The sequence below is a fragment of the Symphalangus syndactylus genome, chromosome 6, assembly GCF_028878055.3.
Source record: "Symphalangus syndactylus isolate Jambi chromosome 6, NHGRI_mSymSyn1-v2.1_pri, whole genome shotgun sequence".
Taxonomy (NCBI): domain Eukaryota; kingdom Metazoa; phylum Chordata; class Mammalia; order Primates; family Hylobatidae; genus Symphalangus; species Symphalangus syndactylus.
Window position 1 is genome coordinate 97,847,736 of NC_072428.2, and position 24,711 is coordinate 97,872,446.

A 24,711-nucleotide genomic window follows, 5' to 3' on the forward strand; every position below is an offset into this window, starting at 1 on the left:
TTGGCTGCTTTTCAACGGAAAAATTTATTTTCAGAATTTTTCTTAATTTTTTTTTTTTTTTGCAAATATTTCCAGCTCTGAGGGAGCAGGTAAAATAATACAGCTCATATCCGGAGGCATAGCCAGAGATCTGTGGTCAAGGGGAAGAGGTCAGAGCCAATTTCCAAAGCTGTGCCCATTTCAGGCTGCAGCTGTCAGCAGCAGGAACTTCTGCTGCTTTCGTTTGAGACAGAGCACTGACAAGCTCTCCATAGCACATGGTCTTTAGCGGGTGCAGGCAAATCTCAAACTGCTGATGTCCATTCTCCTGATGTTACCTCCAGGCTCAAATGAGGCATGGGCTGGCTGTCCCAGTAAGAATGCCCATGTAAAGTGACCTCCTTGGCAGAGGGTTTGGGGGATAATGGTATTCTGGTAAGCTAATACCCCATGCCACATACTGGCATGTATTATATTTAGGAATGAAGGATGCCAGGATTTCAGCATTAAAGAATGAAACGAGTAAAGAAATGGCTTCATGTTTAATTATTGAAATGCATACTAAATTCTGGGGTTAAAAGTCTAAGTGCCTGAACTGAAATCCAGAGACTGATGGACAAATAAACTGGCAGGGCTTCTCTTGTGTGGCTTCTCGTGTTTTCTCTTATGTTGGAACTTCGATTTCAGCATCTACAAAACGGAAATGATAGTTGCATCCATCTAATAGGGATATTGTGAGAATTAAACAAGAAAATGTAAAGTCTTAGCACATACTTGTAAATGCTCATTGTTTCACTCCTTTAGGCAAGAATAGCATCTTAGCATCTATGATACATATATTGTGCCTGGCACATAAGAAGCACCTGGCATATATTTGCTGTATGAATGAATGGAAGAATGAGTATTGGTGGACACGAACTGTTTTTAGCACATCTACAGATTGTAGAAGAATTAAACATTGGAACTTTTTCTTTCCCTCACCCCCATTTGACTTCCACTGACTCACGGAAAAGTAATTCTGATTACAAACAACTCTGTAGCTCTGATTACCCCCTCCCTTAACAGAATAATTTTTTAGTAACTGAATCTGCTTGTAGATTTGAAGGCTACAGAGTTTCTCACAAACACGCCTTATCAAGTAAGTACAAATAATTGATCACTCACCGATTTTAATATAGTGGCCAAAATGAGCCTTGGCCACCTATAATTGGAAACTCATTATGACATATACTTGGCAAGTAGGTGGCCACTCTCCTGGCATGAGTTTGGCAGCTGTCTGTGGTCCTTGTCCCCGAATCTCCGTATCTTTCTGCAGTTCACAGAGCTCCCCATTCACAGTGAGATGCAAGTGGCTCGGTAAATACTGGTTGAGTAATTGCATCCAAGGAAGGAAGGGAGGGACAAGGGAAGGAAGGAAAGAAGAAAATGGAAGGAAGGACAAGGGAGAGGAAGGGAAGGAATATGAAGGAAAGCGAAGAGAAGGGAGGGAAGGAGGATATCAGCTTCTCTGCTTAGTCAGGAGAAGGGAAAGAGCACCAGGGTACTGGGAATCTAGGGTGGGGATAGGAAGAGCACAGAAAAGGCAGCCAGACGTACAAAGCACGCTTTTTAGTACCTCGTACACATCACATTGCCTCAGGCTGACCCAACTATAATCTAAATATAAATGATCAATCTGCCAGGTAGAGCGAGTGCTTTCTAATTTTCTGTTTATATTTGCTGTGTCTGTCTCCCCTAACTCAGACCTCTTGCACTAGGCAGTACTTGTGCTCAACGCAATCTTCCCAGTTGCTTCCTCTCTGATTGCTTTGCTTGTAGTTCCCTGTCTCCTTTTCTTCTTTGTTTCAGAGCTTCTAATCTTCATCTTGGCTCTGCCCCAGCTGTCTCAGCAGAGAATTCACTGGTCATCTAATCAAACAAGAGAGTAGTCCCCACCCCCTCAGCCTCTCTCGTAACTATTATGGATCTTAGGAGAGCTATTTTTGCCAGCAAAGGTAAAGTTTCTGAAGCTTCCTTTTACCCCTGCTATTGCCCCATCACTCCATAGCCACTGTTTCAGGCTGCCTTGGGGCAAAGCTCTGAGCCTGCCTCCGTGGAACTGTCAGAGGAAGCAGCAGACACAATCCCACCTCTCAATGTGCAAATGTGGCATTTTGAATTTGCAGTAGGATGAGTAAATTTATTTTCTCTGAGACTTTAATGAGACCATGTGCTACAAGTACGAAGTGTCATCAGAGTTGCTATTATAGCTGCAGCTTCAATAATGCAGAAGAATGAGCTATGTGCCATGAGAATTTATTTCCCAAGAATATGACAATGATCTCTGTTGTTGGGAAGGTTGCGGGGGGTTGGTCCATGTTTCCTGCCATGGCAAATAACTAGAAGGTTGGCCTGAATGGACGCCGAAACCGCAGGTGTGTACTATCTCCAAATAAAATCCCTGTCAAACTGGCTTTAATTTCATAGGATCAGTTTCCATATTTTCTTTAACTTCTCTGCCATAGCATATATAGATGCCATTTTTGTTCAGTTTTGTAGCTTGAGCAAATAACTCTCACTTTTCTCGACAGTATGGAGCAGAAGGGGGAGGCAGGGAAGTATGAAGTGTGTCTGTGAACAGCTGTCTCATATACACATCCAGTGAGCTGGAAGACACAAGGGAGAAGGAAGAATCCTTTTCATGGGAGGTGTGTGTCTTTCAGGTTGCTGGCATCATCTCTGCTGCGATTGTGATGATCGCCATTCTTGCCCTGGGGAAGCTTCTGGAACCCTTGCAGAAGGTATAACCCTGCTTCTCTGCATACTGATTGCGTAATTTCCCTTCACTACTCTGCTACCAGATAAATAACAGGAGATTTAACCATCGTCACATGGAAAACCATTCCCCGAATAACACAGCCTTCGCTGTCTCTCTTGGCAGTCGGTCTTGGCAGCTGTCGTAATTGCCAACCTGAAAGGGATGTTTATGCAGGTGTGTGACATTCCTCGTCTGTGGAGGCAGAATAAGATTGATGCTGTAAGTCACCTACCACTCATTTTTATCTGAAATAAGATTTGGTTCTTATATGCTTCCTGCCATATCACTATATTCCCCCCATCCCCTAAGTCTCACTTGCGCTTTGGGAACTCCAGAGGAGAAATTAGAATTGTGGGGATAAATCATAGCCATGAAGTCTTCCATGTGAGCTGCATTTTGTGAAGATTATGAATCTCTGGGAGGGTCAATTTCCAGCAAGAATCCCCTATGAGGCTCATTCATACACCTTTGGCCTTCTAAACGCAAAAAGCAAAAAAATGTTTAAACACCCTTGTTTAGAAGGACAAACAACATACAAAACAATGCAAAAACAAAATACAAAATGTAAAAACCCATGCTGACTTTAACTCTGACTAACATAACCTTCACAACTATTCTGAGAAACTAAAAATCAGAAGCTAAATCCTTCAGAGTTCCTCTCTAATTTAAACCATAAAAAGAATGAGAAGACTTCCTACATATTGATATGGAAAATTTTCCAAGACAAATCGTTAAGTGAAAAAGAGACCAGAATAGAAATGCTGGGGAAAAGCACAGACACAGGCAGAAATAAAAGCGGATACAAAGAGGGAGGGAAGTTGGGAATGGGTGGAGAAGGGGGAGGGTTGTGAGCAAGAGTTTTCTCCTTTTTAATGATAATTCCCTTATGAACCATGGAAATATATTAGCTATTCAAAAATTTAGAAATAAATAAAATGGGACAGTTGGTCTTAATTGAGAAGCCCAGTTTCTACAGCTACTTAAATATAAAATGAATGATGTCACAATATTTTTAAAAAGCTGTGATTTGGCCAGGCACAGTGGCTCAGGCCTATAATCCCAGCACTTTGGGAGGCAGGAGGATCACTTGAGCTCAGGAATTTGAGACCAGCCTGCGTAACAGAGTGAGACTTTGTCTCTACTACAAATAAAAAATTAAAAATTAGCCAGGTGTGGTGGTATGTACCTGGGGGTAGTACCAGCTACTTGGGAGGCTGAGGCGGGAGGATCACTTGAGTCCAGAAGATGGAGGCTGCAGTGAGCTATCATGGTGCCACTGCACTCCAGCCTGGGCAACAGAGTGTGACCCTGTCTCAAAAGAAAAAAAAAACTGTAATTTGTTTGTGGATAATTGATCTTATTTTTATAGGTAGTTATCACATGATGGTACCTGATACATTAATATAATTCTTTTCATTTCTATTTTTTCCCTAGGTTATCTGGGTGTTTACGTGTATAGTGTCCATCATTCTGGGGCTGGATCTCGGTTTACTAGCTGGCCTTATATTTGGACTATTGACTGTGGTCCTGAGAGTTCAGTTGTGAGTAACGTAAAACCCAGATTTCCTATAAACAGAACAACACATTCTGAGCTTTCTTATACCATTTTGATAAATATAGTGAAGCCACTTTCTTTTGTTATAGTTACTGTATATTGAGTGCTTCTATGCATTAAGCACACAGTGTTTTACAGACATACTTAATCTTCAAAAATAGCCTATGAATAGGTTTGATTAGTCTCATTCTACAGGTGAGAAAAGAGAAAAAAAGGCTAAGAAGCATCCCTAAGATCACACAGCTAGTATGTGGCAGAGCTAAGATTTGAACCTGTGTACCTACTCATGTCCTCCACTGCTGTGCTCTCCTTTTAGTTGTGGTAAGACTAAAAAGTACATAGTTTAGCTAAAGGCTGAAGTTGCTTTGTAGTTTCTTCTTTAAATGAGATGAGGAATGCAAGGCGCTGGGCCCCAGGCTTGGGACAAGACAGCTGTTATATATTATAGTTAATTTTATTTTTTAAAGCTAGTAACCAAAAGTTACATAACCCAGAACAGGAGGACTTTAAAATAGCTGATGACAGCCAAAATTCATTCAAATCTGTCATATAACCAATAAGGCATATAACCAATAAACCACACAATTATGTGAAGGAAACAGTTAGCTCATACGCAGAGTGAAGGCAGCAAAGACATGATTTAAATAATGGAAAACAGCCTGTGAGGGAAGGTGAGGAGACTGAAGGTGGTTTTTGGGTTGGTTTTGTTTTGATTCTAGAGAGGCCTTAGTTAAGTGCCCTACTGGGCCTAGAGGGGAACAGAGTCTTTCTCTCCCTCCTCAGTGTGCCCATCGTCTTTCCAGACTTCTGACCCTTGCTCTGCCTGTGCTTGGGCCATGAAAGAAGAAGACACCTGGAAAAACGTCAAGATAGATGTCTTCAGCTTAGCATCAGCTCACCTCTCCTGTTCCACCAGCCAGTTCTCCTTCCTGCCCTCCTTCCCTACCTTGGCATATTGGTGCCTACCCAAAAGGCTACCCTCCTTCCCTATCTTGGCATATTGGTGCCTACCTCAGCACCCTAAATGATTGCCCAAGGGCCTGAGAAGGTTTGCAGGCTCCCAAAGTGCCCAATTTGCTGCTAGGACACATCTCAGAAACCCTCCTTAGAAGATGCTGTCTCTCATGCTGTATATGCCTCAGTGTCTATTTTTTCTTGCTTGGATGTGGTTGGAAAAGAAGGGTTTTACAGAGAGGGATTAGCTTATGAACTTTTAAGTTAAAAATCAGCACAACCCTGCAAGCCAAGGAATAACTGGTGGCACATTTTAGATGCTAGTTTGGTATCTAGGCTTTTAGCCAACAAAAAGCAGTATCCTCCACAGTATTTAATTTCCAGTAATTATCATGCTGATCCAGAGAGTACAATGCTGAAAGTACACTAAACAGATACTCTTTCTTCAGGAATTGTATTTAGCATGTCTCTAGTCACACAAGAAGAATCACGGAATTTATCTGATTGCATCAGGAACAGGAAATCAATAGTCTGGTTGACAGGAAGGACTTATTTCTGGTCCTCCCGGTCTCCTATTTCTATAAAAAATGACAAAGCCACAAAGAAGTGCCAGGCACTGGAAGACCCAGGGGTTAAAGACAGAGGCCCTGCTGCCCTTTACCTCCAGGCCTTTTCTCACTTCTCTTAAGAAGTTTACTTAACAATAAAAATCAGGATAATACTGATGACCTTTCAGGGTTATGGCAGGGCTTAAATAAGATTTCACATGCGTGAAAGCTCTTTGCTAATCCTATAACGTGTTGTGCACGTGCAAGTATGATGCTCATTATTTCTCTCAGCCATCAGAAGAGAGGCACAGTTCTCCCCTCCCCTGCCGATTCCACACAAACACCAGCTGTTCATTTCAGAGTTAGCTACAGGAAAATGTCATCTGCAATAAAGACAGAGTCCAAAACACCAGAATGATGGGCTTTTTAGTAGCTGTTGTTTTTAACTTTTTATTCCAAAATATGGCTGTTCCAAAAAATCTTGACCTTGATATTTTTTCTTCTAGTCCTTCTTGGAATGGCCTTGGAAGCATCCCTAGCACAGATATCTACAAAAGTACCAAGAATTACAAAAACGTAAGTGCCTTTGTGAGACATTTGCTAGACTTGGGTTTACTAGCCTGAAATTTCAGCAGCTCCGTTTTACGTACAAGGTAGCCAAAGGGAGAAATGCCTATTGGGAAAGTCTGTTAGTCCACAGGGAGTGTCACCAAAACTTTTGATCCAGTGCACCTTCTGACACCCATGGCTTATATGAATTTTGTTCATGCTAGCTGAATGTCTTTTTTTTTTTCTTTTTAGATGGAGTCTCACTCTTCACCCAGGCTAAAGTGCAGTGGCACGATCTTAGCTCACTGCAACCTCTGCCTCCTGGGTTCAAGTGATTCTCTGGTCTCAGCCTCCCTACAGGCAGGTGCTACCACGCCTGGCTAATTTTTGTATTTTTAGTAGAGACGGGGTTGCACCATGTTGCCCAGGCTGGTCTCAAACTCCTGAGCTCAAGTGATTTGCCCATCTTGGCCTCCCAAAGTGTTGGGATTACAGGCGTGAGCCACCACACCTGGCCAGCTGAATGTCATTTTAATATAAAACCGTTGTAAGAGGAATTTAAAAATAATAGGCAATTTCTAGATGTTCATCCAAAATTTTATTTATCTGGTATATAATTCTTACCTTCTGTAAGATTTTTTTTATTCAGTTCTAACAAGAGATTATCAAGTTCTCTACGACCAAGACCTTATTATTTGACACTTTGCTTTATCCTTGGAATTAGAAGAAATAAAATATGACACAGGAAATGAAAAACAAAGAAATTAAACATCCCATTGATGGACTTGTGTCACCTGCAAATAAAATTGCTTAGTGGTGACTAGGGGACACAAAGATAAAAAAGCAGAGAAAGTAAATTAAGAAAATACAAATTTAGCAAATAATAATAATAATAATGTGAACCCTAGTAAGTTGTAGTCTAATTTTACCTTAACATTAAAAAAAAAGTTGGACATTGAACCTGGGATTTCAGTAGCTGCTACTAAATTTATTTCTGTGATCTTTCTGTTATGTTGAGCCAAGTGCCATTAAGAGCTAAAATGATTTAGAGATTTTTTTTGGCTTTGGGGCAGGAGCTCTAAGCTGAGTTAGGGAATTCTGACTTCTAGGCTGCGTCTTGGTGACACTTTGCCCAAGTCATTCAGCCTCTCAGGACCTCAGTTTTCTCATCTGAAGCAGCTAGACTAAAATTGCTGATTCCTGAAGACTAGAAAAGTCTATGATTCTATGATTCCTGGGTTCTATTTTGGGTGTGGCCATTGTATGTCAGGGTGAGAACAGCAGATGATATTATAGTCCTCAGTTCTGCAAATCCCCTCGATTTTGCTTTTTTTCTTTGCTACTTTTAAAGAACGTTAGCAAAATCAGGAGGGTCAGTGGTATGAACTTCAGGCAAATCATGGCGCTGTTCTAAGCCTCAGTTTCTTTATCTGGAAATCAGAGGGCTTAATAAATTGCTTTCTAAGGCCCTTTCTAACTTTGACCTTCTATGAGACTGTAGAGGTCTAAGAGTTTTTGTAACCCGTTGCCTCCCTATTCAAGAAAAGTTGAAGAGGCGGGGCACGGTGGTTCACGCCTGTAATCCCAGCGCTTTGGGAGGCTCAGGTGGGCGAATCACTTGAGGTCAGGAGTTTGAGACCAACCTGGCCAATGTGGCGAAACTCTGTCTCTACTAAAAATGGAAAAATTAGCTGGGTGTGGTGGCAGCACATGTAATCCCAACTACTCGGGAGGCTGAGGCAGGAGAATCACTTGAACCCAGGAGATGGAGGTTGCAGTGAGCCGAGATTGTGCCACGGTACTCCAGCCTGGGCAACAGAGTGAAACTCCATCACAAAAAAAAAAAGAAAAAAAAAGAAAGAAAAGTTGAGTGCTGCTACCCAGCTCCTCTGAGCAACTGTAACTTGGCTCCTTGCTAAGTAGCCAGAAATGTAATTAAATACTTGAGGCTTGAAATTATTTAACCCCAGACAATTTCTTTTAATGCCAGATTGAAGAACCTCAAGGAGTGAAGATTCTTAGATTTTCCAGTCCTATTTTCTATGGCAATGTCGATAGTTTTAAAAAATGTATCAAGTCCACAGTAAGTATTTTATCTCTAGAAATTTGTTTTCCAACCTCTTTTGAGACTTTATTCATTCTACAAGTATTTATTGGGCTCCAACCAGGAATAGGCCCTAGACCCTCTTCCCTTTGTGTAGGGCAATGAGAATTAAAATATAACATCCTTGCCTTCAAACAATTTATAGTCTATTTGGGGATTAAAAAAACACATATGTTAAAATCCAGGTAGCAATAACTATGCCAGACAAAAACATTAGAGATGTTTCTAGGCGGAATTTGAGTAAGTTCCAAATAAGTAGTATAGACAGTTGAGAGTTCATAGAAGGAAGAGATCCAGATTAGTTGGACTAACAGGCTTTGTGCGGCAGTTGGCTGAAGGAAAGAAATCATATCAAGTGTTTGAGAGCTATGTGAGCTGAGAGACAGTGGAAACATGTATTAGAGGTAGGGTTGCCCAGTTGCAGCAAAAAGTAAAATATACTAGTGGAATAAATAAGTAGAAAATTCTGGTACTGAATGCCATGCTGTGCTTTGAACTTGGAGTTTGCCTCTAAACCAGTGTTTTTCTAAGTGAGTTCCAGGGCAAACTGATTCAGAGGAATATTCACAGATAATAACAAAAGAGCTCTGTGATACCAAGGGAATTTGGAAAACCCAGACTTAAACTGAAGAGGGTATTTTGGTGTGTGTGTATGTGAGGTTTTTTTTTTTGTTTTTTTGGGTTTTTTTTTGCTGTTTTGTCTTTTACTGTCTTGGAGCCTTTAATATGCTACTGTCTTCTCAGAGCTTCTGGGTAGGAGTAGGGTAGCCTGGGAGTAGACAGAGATCTTCTCCATCAGACCTTACAATTTCTTTTTTGGCAGGATAGCTCAAAGAATTATACCCTTTGAGAAATAGCCTTTCCAGATAACAGTTGCCATTAATAAGCTTTAGGTGCCAGGCATTTTAAGTAACTTGACATTTATTTCCAAAGGTTGGATTTGATGCCATTAGAGTATATAACAAGAGGCTGAAAGCACTGAGGAAAATACAGAAACTAATAAAAAATGGACAATTAAGAGCAACAAAGGTGAGAAGACATCTTTCTTTTCCCCCTTAAATTATTTCCTTTCCCAGAGCAGTTAGATGGTCTAAAATTAAATCTATTGCCTTTAGTATCCAGATGTGAATGAACAAATGACATGTACGTATCAAAGAACAACTGAGCTATTCTTATAGGCAAGAGGGAGTGGAAGGGAATGAAGTAAAATCAGCAGTGCTGCCTGGAAACACAGGATGTGATTTTTTCCGCACCATGAACAGTGTCTGCATTATTTTCTATACTTTATTTTTACTGAAAGAAACAAAATAAGTGCAAATTCAATGCCAGAAAATTACCCACCATAGAAGGCAGTAAGTCCATAAACTTTTGGAGCTATTAACTTTTACTCAGACTCTCTGGCCAGTGTATTTCTTGGCAAAGTTCCACAATCTGCCAGGAAACAAAAGTTTCCTGACTCCTCTGTTCTCCCAGTTTTCTTCTTAGACAACATCAAAGTTTGGGCTGAGGTGTAACCCATCCTTAAAAATTCATCTCCTTGATGTCTTGCTTACCAAGGAACAGTGTGTAGGTCTTTTGGATAATTTGATATGAATGGTTGAAAGATTTCAAATCTTTGACAATTAAGTTGACAGTGTTTTCTTTGTTTAGAATGGCATCATAAGTGATGCTGGTTCAACAAATAATGCTTTTGAGCCTGATGAAGATATTGAAGATCCAGAGGAACTTGATATCCCAACTAAGGAAATAGAGATTCAAGTGGATTGGAACTCTGAGCTTCCAGTCAAAGTGAACGTTCCCAAAGTGCCAATCCATAGCCTTGTGCTTGACTGTGGAGCTATATCTTTCCTGGACGTTGTTGGAGTGAGGTCACTGCGGGTGGTAAGGTTCTGGTTTTCTGAATTATACATTTGGAGCTTTGGCAATAGTAAAATGATATGGGTTGTCCAGTATTGCAACAGGGCAAATGCATAGGCTTTGTAGTTTTTCTAGGTGAATGCTTTTGTAAAAAAGTGTAATATTTTAAAGCATAGGCTCTGGAGCCAGACTACCTGGGGTAGATACTGGCTTCACCACTTACTAGCAGTATGACCCTGGGCAAGTTGCTTAATCTGTCTATATCTCAGTTTCTTCATCTGTAATATGGAGGTAATGATGGTATCTACCTTCACAGGTTGTTACAAGGATTGAATAAACTAATACATATAAGGTGTTTAGAAGAGTATCTGGTTCAGGCTGGGCGTGGTGGCCCACACCTGTAATCCCAGCACTTTGGGAGACTGAGGCAGGTGGATCATGAGGTCAGGAGTTCGAGACCAGCCTGGCCAATATGGTGAAACCCCGTCTCTACCAAAAATACAAAAATTAGCTGGGCATGGTGGCGCACACCTGTAGTCCCAGCTCCTAGGAGGCTGTGGCAGGAGAATTGCTTGAACCCGGGAGGTGGAGGTTGCAGTTGAGATTGTGCCACTGTAATCCAGCCTGGGTGACAGAGTGAGACTTCATCTCAAAAAAAAAAAAAAAAAGAATATGTGGTTCAAAGATACTCCCCAGTAAATTAATTCACATTTGTTACGTTTTATCTTTCTGAGAATGTATTGCACATGGAATATGAAAAGAAGAAAAAATGGGCAAAAATTTATTAAGTATTACATTTCTATTTGTTATGTCAACAGCAACAGGATAAGGAATACTAGTTGTATGGTAGGACTGGAAAAGCCAGGCATTATTAAGAGGTTAGAGTAGGAAGCAGGTCAGGCATCTAGAAAGTCAAAGCAAGAGTTGAGGAGTATGCAGGATAGAAACATTAATGATATCACAAACCAGTTATGCAAGCTGAAGTTCATTAACTCTTTAAACAAACAGATATGAAATGCCTAATATGTGCTAAGCACTCTGCCAGGCACAAGAGACTAGTGATGAAGTAGACACAGTTTCTACCTATGTGGGACTTAGCAGTCTGGAGGAGAAGGCAAACATTAAGTCATCTTATAAATAACAACTGTAGTAAGTACTCCAAAGAAGATGAATAGGACATCACCTGAACCATCAAGTTTAGTGAAGCTTCAGGTAGGTATCAAGAGGGTCAGGCAGAAAAGTAAGCAGGTCAAGACATCAACAATCAGATGTAATAATATAAAGCTGACTCCTAACTGAGGTTCCGCTTAGCTAAGTCTTCTTTGCTACCTCTGTAAGGGGAGGAAATGATTCCAGGATGTGGGTACTAGGTAGGTAAGGTAGAGAAGTGGTTGTGCTTGGCAAAAGAGTATGAGAATATGCTGACAGGTTCTGTTCTAGTTCTCTTAGCAGATTTTGTTATTAGCTCATTTGAAAGCACTCTTGTTCTTTGTTGTACATTTCACTCTAAGCGTTGGCTGAGATCCATTGTAGACTATATCGGCCAGAGAGTTCAATGAATTACTTTTGGGGAGAGTCTTAACATATTTAATGCCAGAATATTTCCCACACAACAAATATTTACTTTCAAATATTATAATGACAGTTATGATAGCTAAAGAAGACTCCAAACTTTATACTTGAACAGAAGTCTTGATTTGTTTTCCTCCACAGTTCTCAAATTCTCTTTTATTATTGACCATGGGTCTTGTGTCTTGACTTTTTAAAATTAAATGTTTATTTTGACATAATTGTAGATTCACATGTAGTTGTAAGGAATAACATTTAGATCCTATGTACCCCTTACCCAGTTTCTCCCAGTGAGTAACACCTTGTAAAACTGTAGCATAAAATCACAGTCAGGACACTGACATTCAAAATAGAGGCCTTGACTTTTAGGTCAATAGTAACATTTTGAACCCGATGAGCATAGCCACACCCATATCTCTTCACCAATCAGCAGGGCCTATGTTAAGAAGCCTCCTGTACTCTCTTCTTTCCACAAATGTTTATTTAGCACCTCCACGCTATCAAGTACTGTGCTATTGAGCGCTGGATGTTGCCATCTCTTGAGATATAATCCTAATTATACCATCACTGTAGGTTGAAAACCTCCATGGTTTTGCAATAATAACCTTTCCTTAAAGTCCTGATTAACCATGAAAGTAATAATGTTTCTCCTGAGCAAGTAACTGAATGCTACTGAATTATGGGCAGATAAGGTTATTAATTGTTACAAACTCTCCTTTTTTATTTTTAGATTGTCAAAGAATTCCAAAGAATTGATGTGAATGTGTATTTTGCATCACTTCAAGGTAAATACATATATCTACATATCTACCTGTAAGACTTTCCCATAAGCCCTTTCTCCTACCTGGGACTGTGGGCACATTATGTCTGAAGGCCTTTTTTTTTTTTTCTTTTAAAGACCTCAATTGTCATTATTTGCAATTCTAGAATCTGGCACTGCTTCATTCCATAAAACAGAATAAGTGTTCCAAGGAACTAAGCGGGAGGTTGGTATTATAGACAGAAAAGGCCAAAGACAGCAAACCCAAACAACAAAGAGTATATCAGTCCATTCGAAGTTACTTTCTTGTAAGTCAGAGACAGTGAGACAGAACAATAAGAAAATAATGGATTAGTTAACATGAGGTCATGTCAGGATACTTTTTTGTATGAGGATTATTGCAGAGGAAGCTTTATTATTATGCCAACTGGAAATTTAAACTGGCCTGTTTTGGGAAATTTGCTATTACCTCTCTCTCCTGATTTCTTCAAGCATCAGATAACAATTTAGTTTAGGTTTGATAACTTGAAACTTTAGCATGAGTGACTCCATTTTGATTTTTAGTCTTGTCTGTTGGGGCCTAGTGCAGGAGCTTAGTCTAAAACAATGGCCTTTTATTTTTATTTTTTATTTTACTATGTGCCTGTGCCTTGCATGACCCCAGGATGAGCACAGCTGCTTGGCCCTTGAGCCACTGAAGGCTGCTCTACTCCTTCGTTCTGGCTACTAGAAGCTGCAAAGTTTTGGGAGGGCAAAGCTCAAGAGGACTAAAACAATGGCCTTTACCATTTTTATTTGATGATTTCCCCCCTTTTGATCAGGCTCTCACCTAGGTAAGAGTGAACGAAATGTAGGACATCAGCGCTACTCTGTTACCATCATTTTGGGTTTCTGGTCTCAGGAGGTCATGTGTAGCTTATGGTGCCCTCCTCATTATCATGTATTTCTCTGAGTCTTTGTTGTCAGAGACAGACCATTTGATGTCTGACAGGTGGCTTTTTGGAAACGTTTAAAACTTTGAGAGGGCATAATGTACCAGGAAGACTGCTATTATGACTATCAGGAAGATAACACCAAGGGTTTATAGTATGCTCCTCAGCCAGGATTCCCATGAACCAAACCAACTAAAATTGAATAGCCTGACAAGGAGACTACCTATTTTAACCAAGAAGTCTTCTCTGTAGTACCTGATGTATTTATATATGTGCAACAAGAAGTGTCACTCAACTGCACAGATGCTTCCTTGTTGAGTTAGCAGGTAATCTAGCATTCCATGACTGGTTTAAATTAAAGCAGAAAGTGTAAGTTACCCAAAGAAGCTACTGATTGTGAAATTTTAACTACAGCACTATCCTGCCAAGTGAAAGAGGTAGGCACAAGTAAGGGAAAATTAAAAGGGATGAGAATCTTATGATAGGGTGTCTTGTCCTGACAGTCTTGGAGCTGTCTACAGCATGAAGTTGGCAACTTCTTGTTTTGGTTTGTAGTTTTGTTGTCTCTAGCTGTGGCATCCAGCATTCTGGTGAACTCTCTATGTGGCCCACAGTTTAAGCATTAGATTCATCTCTTGAAATTTACACTGAGTTGTTCAGCTTCAGCTTATAGAGCTTTAGGAACTGTGTAGTTCTTGGTCTTCATTGGAGTGTTGTAGCCAGATATTAGTGAAAGCTAAAAGAATTAAGAATCCAGTTCAGTCTACAGGTAGATAATAAAAACTCATAAACATTGAACAGGGCTACAGTCTGAGAACAGTTTTACTACGCTTTTCTTTTGAACCATATGTTTTTCTTTCTATAGTCGCCTTCCTTTCTATCAAAGACAATCATGGTAGACCAATTTGTTTACAAAATAAGTTTAGTCTCAAACTTGGCCTGATTGATTATTTACACAGTACAGCAAGAATAACTACATAGGTGACTCCTTTTAAATTTGCTTTGCCAAGCCAGGCGAGGTGTTGTGTGCCTGTAATCCCAGCTACTTGGGAGGCTGAGGTGAGAGGATTGCTTGAGCCCGGAAATTCAAGGCTGCAGTGCACTATGACTGTGCCTGTGAATAGCCACTGCGCTATAGCCTGGACAACACAGTGAGACCACGTCTCCAAAAAATAACTGCTTTGCTAGAAATTTTGGCAAGGAATCTCAGATTGGACTTTTTAAAACGTCTTGATGCTATGAAGTCAAGACATTAGACTTTGCCTGATGTATCTAATATCTTGAAGTTACTGGGCCTCCCAAGAAGGAACAACTTTTTGTTCACTCACTGTAAGGCTAGGAGCCCTTGAAGCCAGGAATTCTGTGCACATTTTCAAATATGATATTCTAGACAAAGCCTTGATAATATAACCAATGTTTTCCAATTATATTTAAAAGAACAGATTCTTATTGAACTTTATGGAAATAATCACATTGCCATAAAAATAAGAATACTCACGAAGAGTTTCCAAATTCTGGAAGGATCAGGTAGAGAGGAAAAGCAAATGTTTCAATTTTTGTTTATGAAAGTATGCTTAACCAGGCTGGGTGCGGTGGCTCACATCTGTAATCCCAGCACTTTGGGAGGCCAAGGCGGACAACTTCTTTGAGCTCAGAGTTCGAGACCAGCCTGGCAACATGGCAAAATGCCGTTACTACAAAAAACACAAGAAATTAGCTGGGCATGGAGGCTGAGGCTGAGAATCACTTGAGCTGGGGAAGTGGAGGTAGCAGTGAGCCCAGATGGCGCCACTGCACTTCAACTTGGGTGACAGAGTGAGACCCTGTGTCAAAAAAAAAAAAAGTATGCTTAACCAAGTGGCTGTAAACTACAGATAGCTTTAGAGAAAAATTTTCTTTAAATCTGGAAAACAAATATTAAAAGAACCAGCAATGTTTCGAATAAAAAAGCCATAAAACCCGTAATTCTTCTCCATCAGTTCATTCAGTCTCATGTAATTAATTCTTGCTCTGTTTGATCTTGGCTGGCAGTTTAATTCCATCGAATGGTATGAATTCAAAGTTATTAGAAACCTGTATTTGTCAGGGTTCTTTTCATTCTTCCCATATAACTCTTTGAAGTCACAGCACTTTAGAATTATAATGGCTTACAAAGAACTTTCAGAAAAAGTATCAGAACAAGACAATTAACTGCGGACAACAAGCCTTAAAGTGGCTATATTTAAAGATCTGATGTGAGTTACCCAATTGACAAGGATATTTGGATATTTCTGTGGCACACGACAATTTAAAATAACCAAAATTATGACTGGTAGCATTTATACCAAGACCTATCACATTTCTAGGAATGTTATATAATTTTGGAACATATTAATAACATATCTATAAAAATATAGCACAAAGAAGGTTAAACATCATTTCTTATTTTAACAGTGCTTCCCACATAATTTAACCTATCAGATAAGGCCATTTGGTTTAACATCTCTCTTTTACAGATTCTTTAAGAAATTCTAGGGTCCTCTGGAACATCCCAAAGTTAGTTCAAGGTCAAAAAGAATTAATTTTGATTTTTGAGAAGTTTGTCAAATACCGAAGGCTTAAAACATTTGATCAAAATAGGATCATAGGTCACTATGAAATAAAACCAAAGTGAAAAAAGAGTTCAAAGACACAAAGCACAAGAAGAGTTATATTGATGAAACATGAAATCCCTGTTTTCTAGGCCAGTTACCTAGAAGAGAAAATCCTCTCACAATTTTCCATTAAGAGCAAACCAATCCTCTGAGAAAACTCTATTGTTCCAACACATAGGCCCAAACTTTAGCCTTCCATCAGTGTACTTTAATATTAATGCTCAATTTTTAGAAAAACTTATAAATAATTCCCTTCTACTTTTAGCCAACTCAATCACATAAAATTTTTCATGATATTTATCTTCTACAAACCTTCTACAACTTGTTTAAACCTTCATTTTGTCCTACACTTCCTTTTTTAAAATTGGCATTGTACCTTAGGACAAAGATTTACTTTTCTTTTCTCCTTATCGTTTTGACCATATGAGGTTCTCTCCTACACAAAAGAAAAAATTACTCTCTTTTCAATTTTCTTTATCTCTTCATACTTGTAAATTTCTTCCCACATCTTTCCTACCTACCGGTTCCTTTCTGCCTTGTTTTGATTTCCTTCCTAAGTCCATATTTAGAAACAACCTTTAGATAACCTCTGACTGCCAAGCTAGAGTTAAGATTTAAATAAATAAATAGGCCAGTCATGGCGGCTCACATCTGTAATCCCAGCACTTTGGGAGGCAAAGGTCAGAGGATCACCTCAGGCCAGGAGTTTGAGACCAGCCTGAGCAACATGGTGAGACCCCATCTCTATTATTATTATTTTTTTAAAGAACAAAAAGCATAAAAACTCTGAGAACATTTTTGAACCCAGAAAGATATTACTTCCAATTTGTGCCACAGAGCTGGTAATGTATGGAAATGTGTGTCTTGACAGTGGGTGGGGGTGGGGTGGATATTGACAATGGGGGGGATATTGTTATGAGGAGAGCAAAGCTGGAGATTACTTAGATTCCTTAGAACAGGAGGACTCTCAAGGGTGTGAGTCTCTGTGTCTGTTTCTTTATGGATGTATGTGTGTAGGAAAGTGCTAATGCTTAGGTTTAATTCTCTAGCAGCAGAGCCCAAGATGGGTATTCTTGCACAAGCGATTTATTGAGAGTACACCTGAGGAAATTTATGAAGCAGTGAGGGGAGCAGGATAGGGAAGGGGAAGAAGCTGATCAAAGACATGGTTTCTGAAGTCCAGCGTAGATCCCTGATTTCACAGGGAGCACCACCGCAGGAAGAGTACCAGAAGGTTATGCCTCCTTGAGGCAAGGGGACCTGCTTTCTCCCCCAATATCAGTCAGTCAGTGGCCGCAGGCCAGCCATGCGTGGGGATGAAACCTTCCAGTTCTCTTTATTTACTTATTTATTTGAGACAGGGTCTTGCTCTGTCACCCAGGCTGGAGTGCAGTGGTGCAATTGTGGCTCACTGCAGCCTCGAACTCCTGGGCTCAAGTGATCCTCCCATCTCAGCCTCCTGAGTAGCTGAGACTATAGGTGCACACAACCACACCTGGCTAATTTTTGTATTTTTTTGTAGAGATGGGGTTTCACCATATTGCCCAGAACTCCTGGGTTCAAAGTGATCCGCCCTCCTTGGCCTCTCAAAGTGCTGGAATTACAGGCCCAGTCCTCTTTAGATGACACAGCTCCCAACGGGCAAGGGAAAGTCTCCAGAGAAGGGCACAGCTGTGAAACATTAGCAGCCTAGCCCACAGCAGCAGGAGGATGGATACACTGGCTTGGCCAAAGGGATGTGATCGTCCACAAGGTTGACTACAACCAGTTATGGGATAACCATTCTATATGCTACTGGAAAAGAAACTATCATTTCAAATCTGGGTCACATTTTGGATAAGAGAAAAATAAATAAATAAAAGGAGGAGCTACAAAAACTTAGTATAGGTTGATGATTTAAAATTTCTTTTCTTAGCTGGGCATGGTAGGGTGTGCCTGTAGTCCTAGCTAATTGGGAGGGTGAGGTGGGGGGATCACTTGAGTTTGGGAGGTGGAGGTTGCAGTGAGCAATGATGCCACTGCACTCCAGCCTGGGCAATAGAATGAGACTCTGTCTCAAAAACAAACAAACAAAAATTTCTTTTCCTAGGAACTAACAAAACATTGTGTTTTTCTTTTGAAGATTATGTGATAGAAAAGCTGGAGCAATGCGGGTTCTTTGACGACAACATTAGAAAGGACACATTCTTTTTGACGGTCCATGATGCTATACTCTATCTACAGAACCAGGTGAAATCTCAAGAGGGTCAAGATTCCGTTTTAGAAACGGTAAATATTCAACCTTTCTACAGATCTATCTTTTCTAAACTATCATGATTTCTATAAATGGCAAACATTACACAAGTCTAGTCTAGCTGTTGAATTTTAAGCTATCTATATAACCTCTTGGAGCCTCAGTTTTTTCATCAGTGAAATGGAAGTAAAAACATTAACCTTGCTAGGTAGATATGAAGACTAAATAAGATAGTTTATAGGAAATTACCTGGTAGTACCGAGTACTGAATAGTTCTACAATGTGTAGGTTTATTAATAAAAGTGGGCATTAGCTATAATGCCTTTTTAGAATATCAAATCTTGAATCTTCTGTGATCTGTGATTTGTGTACATAAATTCCACTTAAATTCTCAGCAATCTGGAAAACTTTGAATTATAAATGTCTTTAAACAGGATCCATCGGGCCATAAGTGATCTTTGAAAAAGAAATTAAAAAATCAAGCCACAAATAAGCCCAGGGTTAATTTTTCCCTACAAAATAGAATACGCCCTGATGGGAGGCTTCATGGCACAACAGTAGCGCATCTGGCTCCACAATAGGCCCTGATTTCCCATGGGGATTATTTTGTTAATTCTTCTGTCAAATACCCAGAAAAAGTGAGCATTCTGGTCTGGTTCATTGGGCTTGGCCTAATGGTGCTGCTGGTGGTACAAGAATCTCATTTCTCATAGTGAATTTAGGAAACTAAAGCAAATACCTATTAAGATGTAATAACAATAATGATTCCAGTGACATAGTGGATATTTTAAATTGCTTCCCATTTTTCTAAAAATAGAATAAATAGATCTTTATTGTAGATTGGCAGTTGATTGAAGAAAACTAACTTAGGAAATGATATTATATTATTCTTTTTAGGCACTAGTAGTGGAGAGATTGTTCTATTTAATGTTCCTTGGTAAAATACTAGTCCTAACTACCAAGCTGTGGATCTTAAATATAAAATAGGAAAAAAAAAAGAGTAAAGCTACAAATCTAAAGAAAAAAACTGCTTATTGTTGAAAATTCATAAACCTTTTTCTATCCAACTTAAAATTCTCTAACCCATAGGTGATAAGAAAGCAGGATCATATGAAGTATCTTTAAGAGACCCACATTAAAAGTAAAACAGAACCAAGGTATCAAGTCCTTTCTCAACATGAAAACAGTTATTTTATTTCTTTATACCCATTCTTACTAAGATTTTAGGCTATGAATGTCATAAAAACCACTAACCAAGAGTGTATCTACTAGGTTAGACTCAATTTTGTTTGCATTCAGAGAGGCATTGTGAGTGGCTGGGATGGATTTTTTTGGACCTTAAACAAATAGACTAAGCATAACGGAATGCTTGTATTATATACTTACTGGTCCACTAAAAGTGGGTTGGACATTCCTGGTGGCCTGTGAAATCAAGAGGCTTATATTTCTGTGTCTTCTCAGAGTCTAGCACAAAGCTTTATATGTGATAAGTAGGTGAATGATGATAAACCTCACCTGTGGTGCTTTCCTTCAAGAAGAGTCCCTCTGTATCACAGATACTGTGACTGCAATGACACAACCCTCCTCCTATACCTTTATTTTACCATCACAGGACTATCTCAGGACACAACTTGTAGTTAGGCTTATCCTCTACCTTTCCTATTATGTCATACCATTTGCAAAGGGACTTAAACCTCTAATTCATTCTCATACTAGCTAAGAGAATTGGGCTATTTGTGAGTTGAAAAGTAGCTAAGTAGCATTTCAAAATGTCATTTTAGCCTGGAAATGTATTTGGAGTTGCTTTGAAAATGTCCTTTTCCATGCAAAACACAAAGGCAAAATTGTTGTAGGTTTCCTCTGTGTAGAAGATTAAATTACATGCTACCTCTAAAAAGTAGAGCTTTTCTGAATAACCAACTTGGTCCGTAGACATTGGTTTCCATCTCCAATAGAATTAATTTCCATCCAATTCCATTTGTGACTGTTTTTCGTCATCAGTCACAAGCTCTTCACTGTGCATTCATTGCACACGCAACGCTGTGCTAAGTGCTCTTAGCTTAGCCATTGAGAGATGCACTATTGACTGCTGAATCATTTAGGCAGAGGGGGTGACTTGTTAAGAGGCATACACTCGAGAGATTGGGGAAGAGAGCTGAAAAGGAGTTTAGACAATGGAGAACTATACCAGTTCCCCTTTGAATGTGCAAAAAAATGATATACAAAAAATTTTAGTTGGGAAATATAAAAGAACAATACAGCTGAAGAGGATTCTGACGTATATAAAGATAGATGAGAAGCACCAGGAAAGCTTCAAATCATTTTCAGTGGAGCATCAGGTGGGTTGATACTACTCTATTTCTACCCCGTGTCCTCTTTTTCAAGATCACCCTCATTCAAGACTGTAAAGATACCCTTGAATTAATAGAAACAGAGCTGACGGAAGAAGAACTTGATGTCCAGGATGAGGTATGATCATTTTCTTTTGAAGAAAATATTTGGATTACATTTTGAATAATTAGAGCAATACAAATAGTGAATATATGTGATTAAGAACTGTCAGGGAACATAATTCCCCAAAATGCAAAAAAGATGGCTTCATAGCAGGGAAAAAGAGAAAATAAAAATTCCCCCTTGAAGACGTTAAGTACCTGGGGATCTTTTGTCCCAGGCATTTGGGGATGATCAGCAACTGGCAAGAGCCAACACACTGCTCCTGATTTGATACCTACACCTCTGCATACTGCTCTTCCAGAGATGTAAGGCCGTGGGATAGGAAAAAAATGAGTACAGGAAATTTCTTTTTTTTTTTTTTTTTTTTGAGACGGAGTCTTGCTCTGTCGCCCAGGCTGGAGTGCAGTGGCGCAATCTCGGCTCACTGCAAGCTCCGTCTCCCGGGTTCACGCCATTCTCCTGCCTCAGCCTCTCCGAGTAGCTGGGACTACAGGCACCCGCCACCACACCCGGCTAATTTTTTTTGTATTTTTAGTAGAGACAGGGTTTCACCGTGGTCTCGATCTCCTGACCTCGTGATCCGCCCTCCTCGGCCTCCCAAAGTGCTGGGATTACAAGCGTGAGCCACTGCGCCTGGCCAAATAGAGGAAATTTCTAAGCCAGGAACTTTATAAGCCTCAGGAATAGTATGTGAGGAACAGAAACCCTATGACCTTCCTTCATATGACTGATAAAGGCTTTAAAAACACACTCTCCCCACCCTAGACTGATTCTGTGTATTTCAGATGCTCTTGTGACATCAGACTATTCCTAGGAAACTTGCCTGAACTTGTAGCATCTGAGTAAATCTTGCAGCTTCACCACTGGGTAAGAGGTGAACACTGAAGGAAGATCACAGAATTGTAAAAAGTTGAAAGATTTCTTAGAATCAAGTAGTCTAACATTCTAGCCCACGCAGAAGTCTTTCCTACACCATCCCTAATGAATGTTCATTCAGCTTTTATGTGAACATTTCCAGACATTGGCCACTAGTGGCTTCTCAAGGGAGTTTGTTACATGGTTGGAAGTCTCTAAATGTTACTTGTGCTTACAGAACTGAATTTGGCCTTTCTGTAGTAACCACCTAGTGAACTGAGATCTGCCTTCCTTAGCAACACAAACCTTCCCACTGAACAGCCCTTCAAATATTTGAGAATAGTTCTCATGTCTCCAGCAGACTCTCTTCCAGTTGAGACTCTTCTAGTTCCTTCTATTCCTTACAAACATGCAGTCAATGCTTCTCTGGTCACGATGGGGACACAAAACCCTAAATGTGGCCAGGCCAGCATGGAGATTATTCAACCATGATCTACCTTGATCTCATCAAGATACTCCTATTACTACAGCTTAAAAATGTGTTTCCTTTCATAATAGCAACATCAGAATTTTGGCTTCTATTGAGCAGGGGCCAACTAAAGACTGGGGCATTTTCATACAAGCTATGGTCTAGTAGAGTTCCCTACTTATATTTATTTGAGTTTTGACCCTAATACAGAACTACACCTATTTCTGCTAGATTGCATCTTGTTGGTTCTTGTTTACTGACACAGTTTTGTATTATTATTATTTATTATTTGTGACTGAGTCTTACTCTGTCACCTGGACTGGAGTGCAGTGGTACAATCTCAGCTCACTGCAACCCCTCCCTCCCGGGTTCAAGAGATTCTCACATGTGCCTCAGCTTCCCAAGTAGCTGGGATTACAGGTGCTCGCCACCATGCCCAGATAATTTTTTTTTTTTTTTGTATTCTTAGTAGAGACAGCGTTTTGCCATGTTGTCCAGGCTGGTCTTGAACTCCTGACCTCAAGTAATCCACCCGCCTTGCCCTCCCAGATTGCTGGGATTACAGGCGTGAGCCATCACATTGGCCAGTTTTGTGTTTTGAATGTATTATCCAGGATACTGTCTACCCCACTACCTGTTACCTGGTGTCATAATCAAATCTGATAAGCCTGCCTTCTCTGCCTTTTTCTAGGTCTTGGAAAAATGTTGCAAAGAAAGACATTCAACCCCCTATAGTGAATTCAGGCAGTAAGGATGACAGGCAGAGATTTCTGTGGAGGAAATACATTGCTAGAGTGAAAATCACAGTACTTGCATCTTGGCCCACCAGCTTAGCCCAGGAAAGTCATTATGGACCTGAGAAGTCCTTTTAGCTCTAGTAGTTTATGACTCTATGGATATAGGGTGCCTTAGTTTGAGTAAAAACTCATATGTCAAAATTAGAACCTAAGACTGCTATATTATAGGATATTTACTGGTTGCCACGTAAAAGAATAATTCAGGGAGGGTTTCTATAGATGGTAAAACAATATAGCACAATAGTTTCAAGGGCATGGACTTTAGAACGAGACAGACCTGGGTGCTAGTCCTCAATCTGCTACTTACTGGCTGTGCACCCCAGGACAAATTACTTATCCTGTCTTCATATTAGTATCTTCATGTAAAGTAGTAATAATACCACAGAGTTGTGAAAATTAAAGGATACATGTAAAGTAACAAGAGCAGTGCCTTGTACATAGTAAGTGCTCAATAAATAGTAATCATTGCTCTTAAATAAATCTAATTAAAGTATGATGAATACAGGCCAGGCTCAGTGACTCAAGCCTGTAATCCCAGCACTTTGGGAGGCTGAGGCAGGTGGATCACTTGAGGTCAGCAGTTTGAGACCAGCCTGACCAACATGGTAACCCCCCCGACCATCTCTACTGAAAAAAAAAAAAAAAAAAAATTAGCTGGGCGTGGTGGCGGGCACCTGTGATCCCAGATACTCAGGAGGCTGAGGCAGGAGAATTGCTTGAACCTGGGAGGCAGAGGTCGCAGTGAGCTGAGATCGCACCACAGCACTCCAGCCTGGGCAACAGTGAGTGAGATTCAGTCTCCAAAAAAAAAAAAAAAAGTAAAATGAATACAAAATTAAGTTTTTACTCTATTTCTAATGTGATGATATACACGTAAGATGAGTGGCAGTAAGCAATCAATACTATAAAAACATATTTATAAAAAATATAATGCAGACTTTAGGAAAATTCAGTTGTATCAACACTGTTTTCTCCTTGCTTCCGCAGGCTATGCGTACACTTGCATCCTGAAAGTGGGCTCAGGAGGTCTCTATGAGCAAGGAATACAAGACAAAACTTCCTCACTGCATTGACTATTTCTTCAGACTCAAAACACTCATTATTTTTTCTATTAAGCCATTGAAAGAGAAGTACTAAGACTGTTTCTAGGCTTTATTTATAAACACCTTATCCCTAACATGTACAAAACGGCAAGAATTATTCGGACGATTTGGCAGTGTCCAGGATAAGCTGGTGTTATAATACGCTGCTGATCCACATCACAGATTTGCTAATAATGTTCACGTGGGTACTGGCATATCTCTGTTCAGTTAGCGTGAGTGCTGACCCAACAGCCTCTGTGGTCAGGTGAGTCACGAATGATTCATCATAAAGAAAAATCAGTTTTTGACTGACCTGGATATCCATGAGCTGCACTGATCACCATGTAAGGTGACATTTAGTAAATGCTGAAATAAAATTATTAATGCGTTTATCAATAAAAGCCTTTGAAAATAACTTTGGATAATAAGTTGGAGTTTTAAAAATGCAAATTTGCTTAGTATCTAATAATGAAGTGTTGTTACATATAGCCAGAATTGAGGATCTCTTTGATCCTGGAAATGGTTTACCTAAAAGCTACAGAACCAGGCCAATATATTTTGAAACATCGATGCAGACAAATGAA

At 39.8% G+C, this 24,711-nt stretch overlaps 1 protein-coding gene across 1 annotated transcript in view; it reads left to right on the forward strand.

The window, feature by feature from the left end:
• Window positions 1-24,222, forward strand: part of SLC26A4 (solute carrier family 26 member 4) — a 56,212-nt gene extending 31,990 nt beyond the window's left edge. The window contains exons 11-21 of the mRNA XM_063642114.1: window positions 2,682-2,759; window positions 2,900-2,995; window positions 4,211-4,317; window positions 6,340-6,409; window positions 8,373-8,465; window positions 9,420-9,515; window positions 10,137-10,367; window positions 12,643-12,697; window positions 18,360-18,505; window positions 20,856-20,939; window positions 24,033-24,222. Coding sequence (XP_063498184.1) covers window positions 2,682-2,759; window positions 2,900-2,995; window positions 4,211-4,317; window positions 6,340-6,409; window positions 8,373-8,465; window positions 9,420-9,515; window positions 10,137-10,367; window positions 12,643-12,697; window positions 18,360-18,505; window positions 20,856-20,939; window positions 24,033-24,056 — 1,080 coding nt within the window. The 3' untranslated portion in view covers window positions 24,057-24,222. The remainder of the gene's footprint in view (window positions 1-2,681; window positions 2,760-2,899; window positions 2,996-4,210; window positions 4,318-6,339; window positions 6,410-8,372; window positions 8,466-9,419; window positions 9,516-10,136; window positions 10,368-12,642; window positions 12,698-18,359; window positions 18,506-20,855; window positions 20,940-24,032) is intronic.
• The last annotated feature ends 489 nt before the right edge of the window (window positions 24,223-24,711 follow it).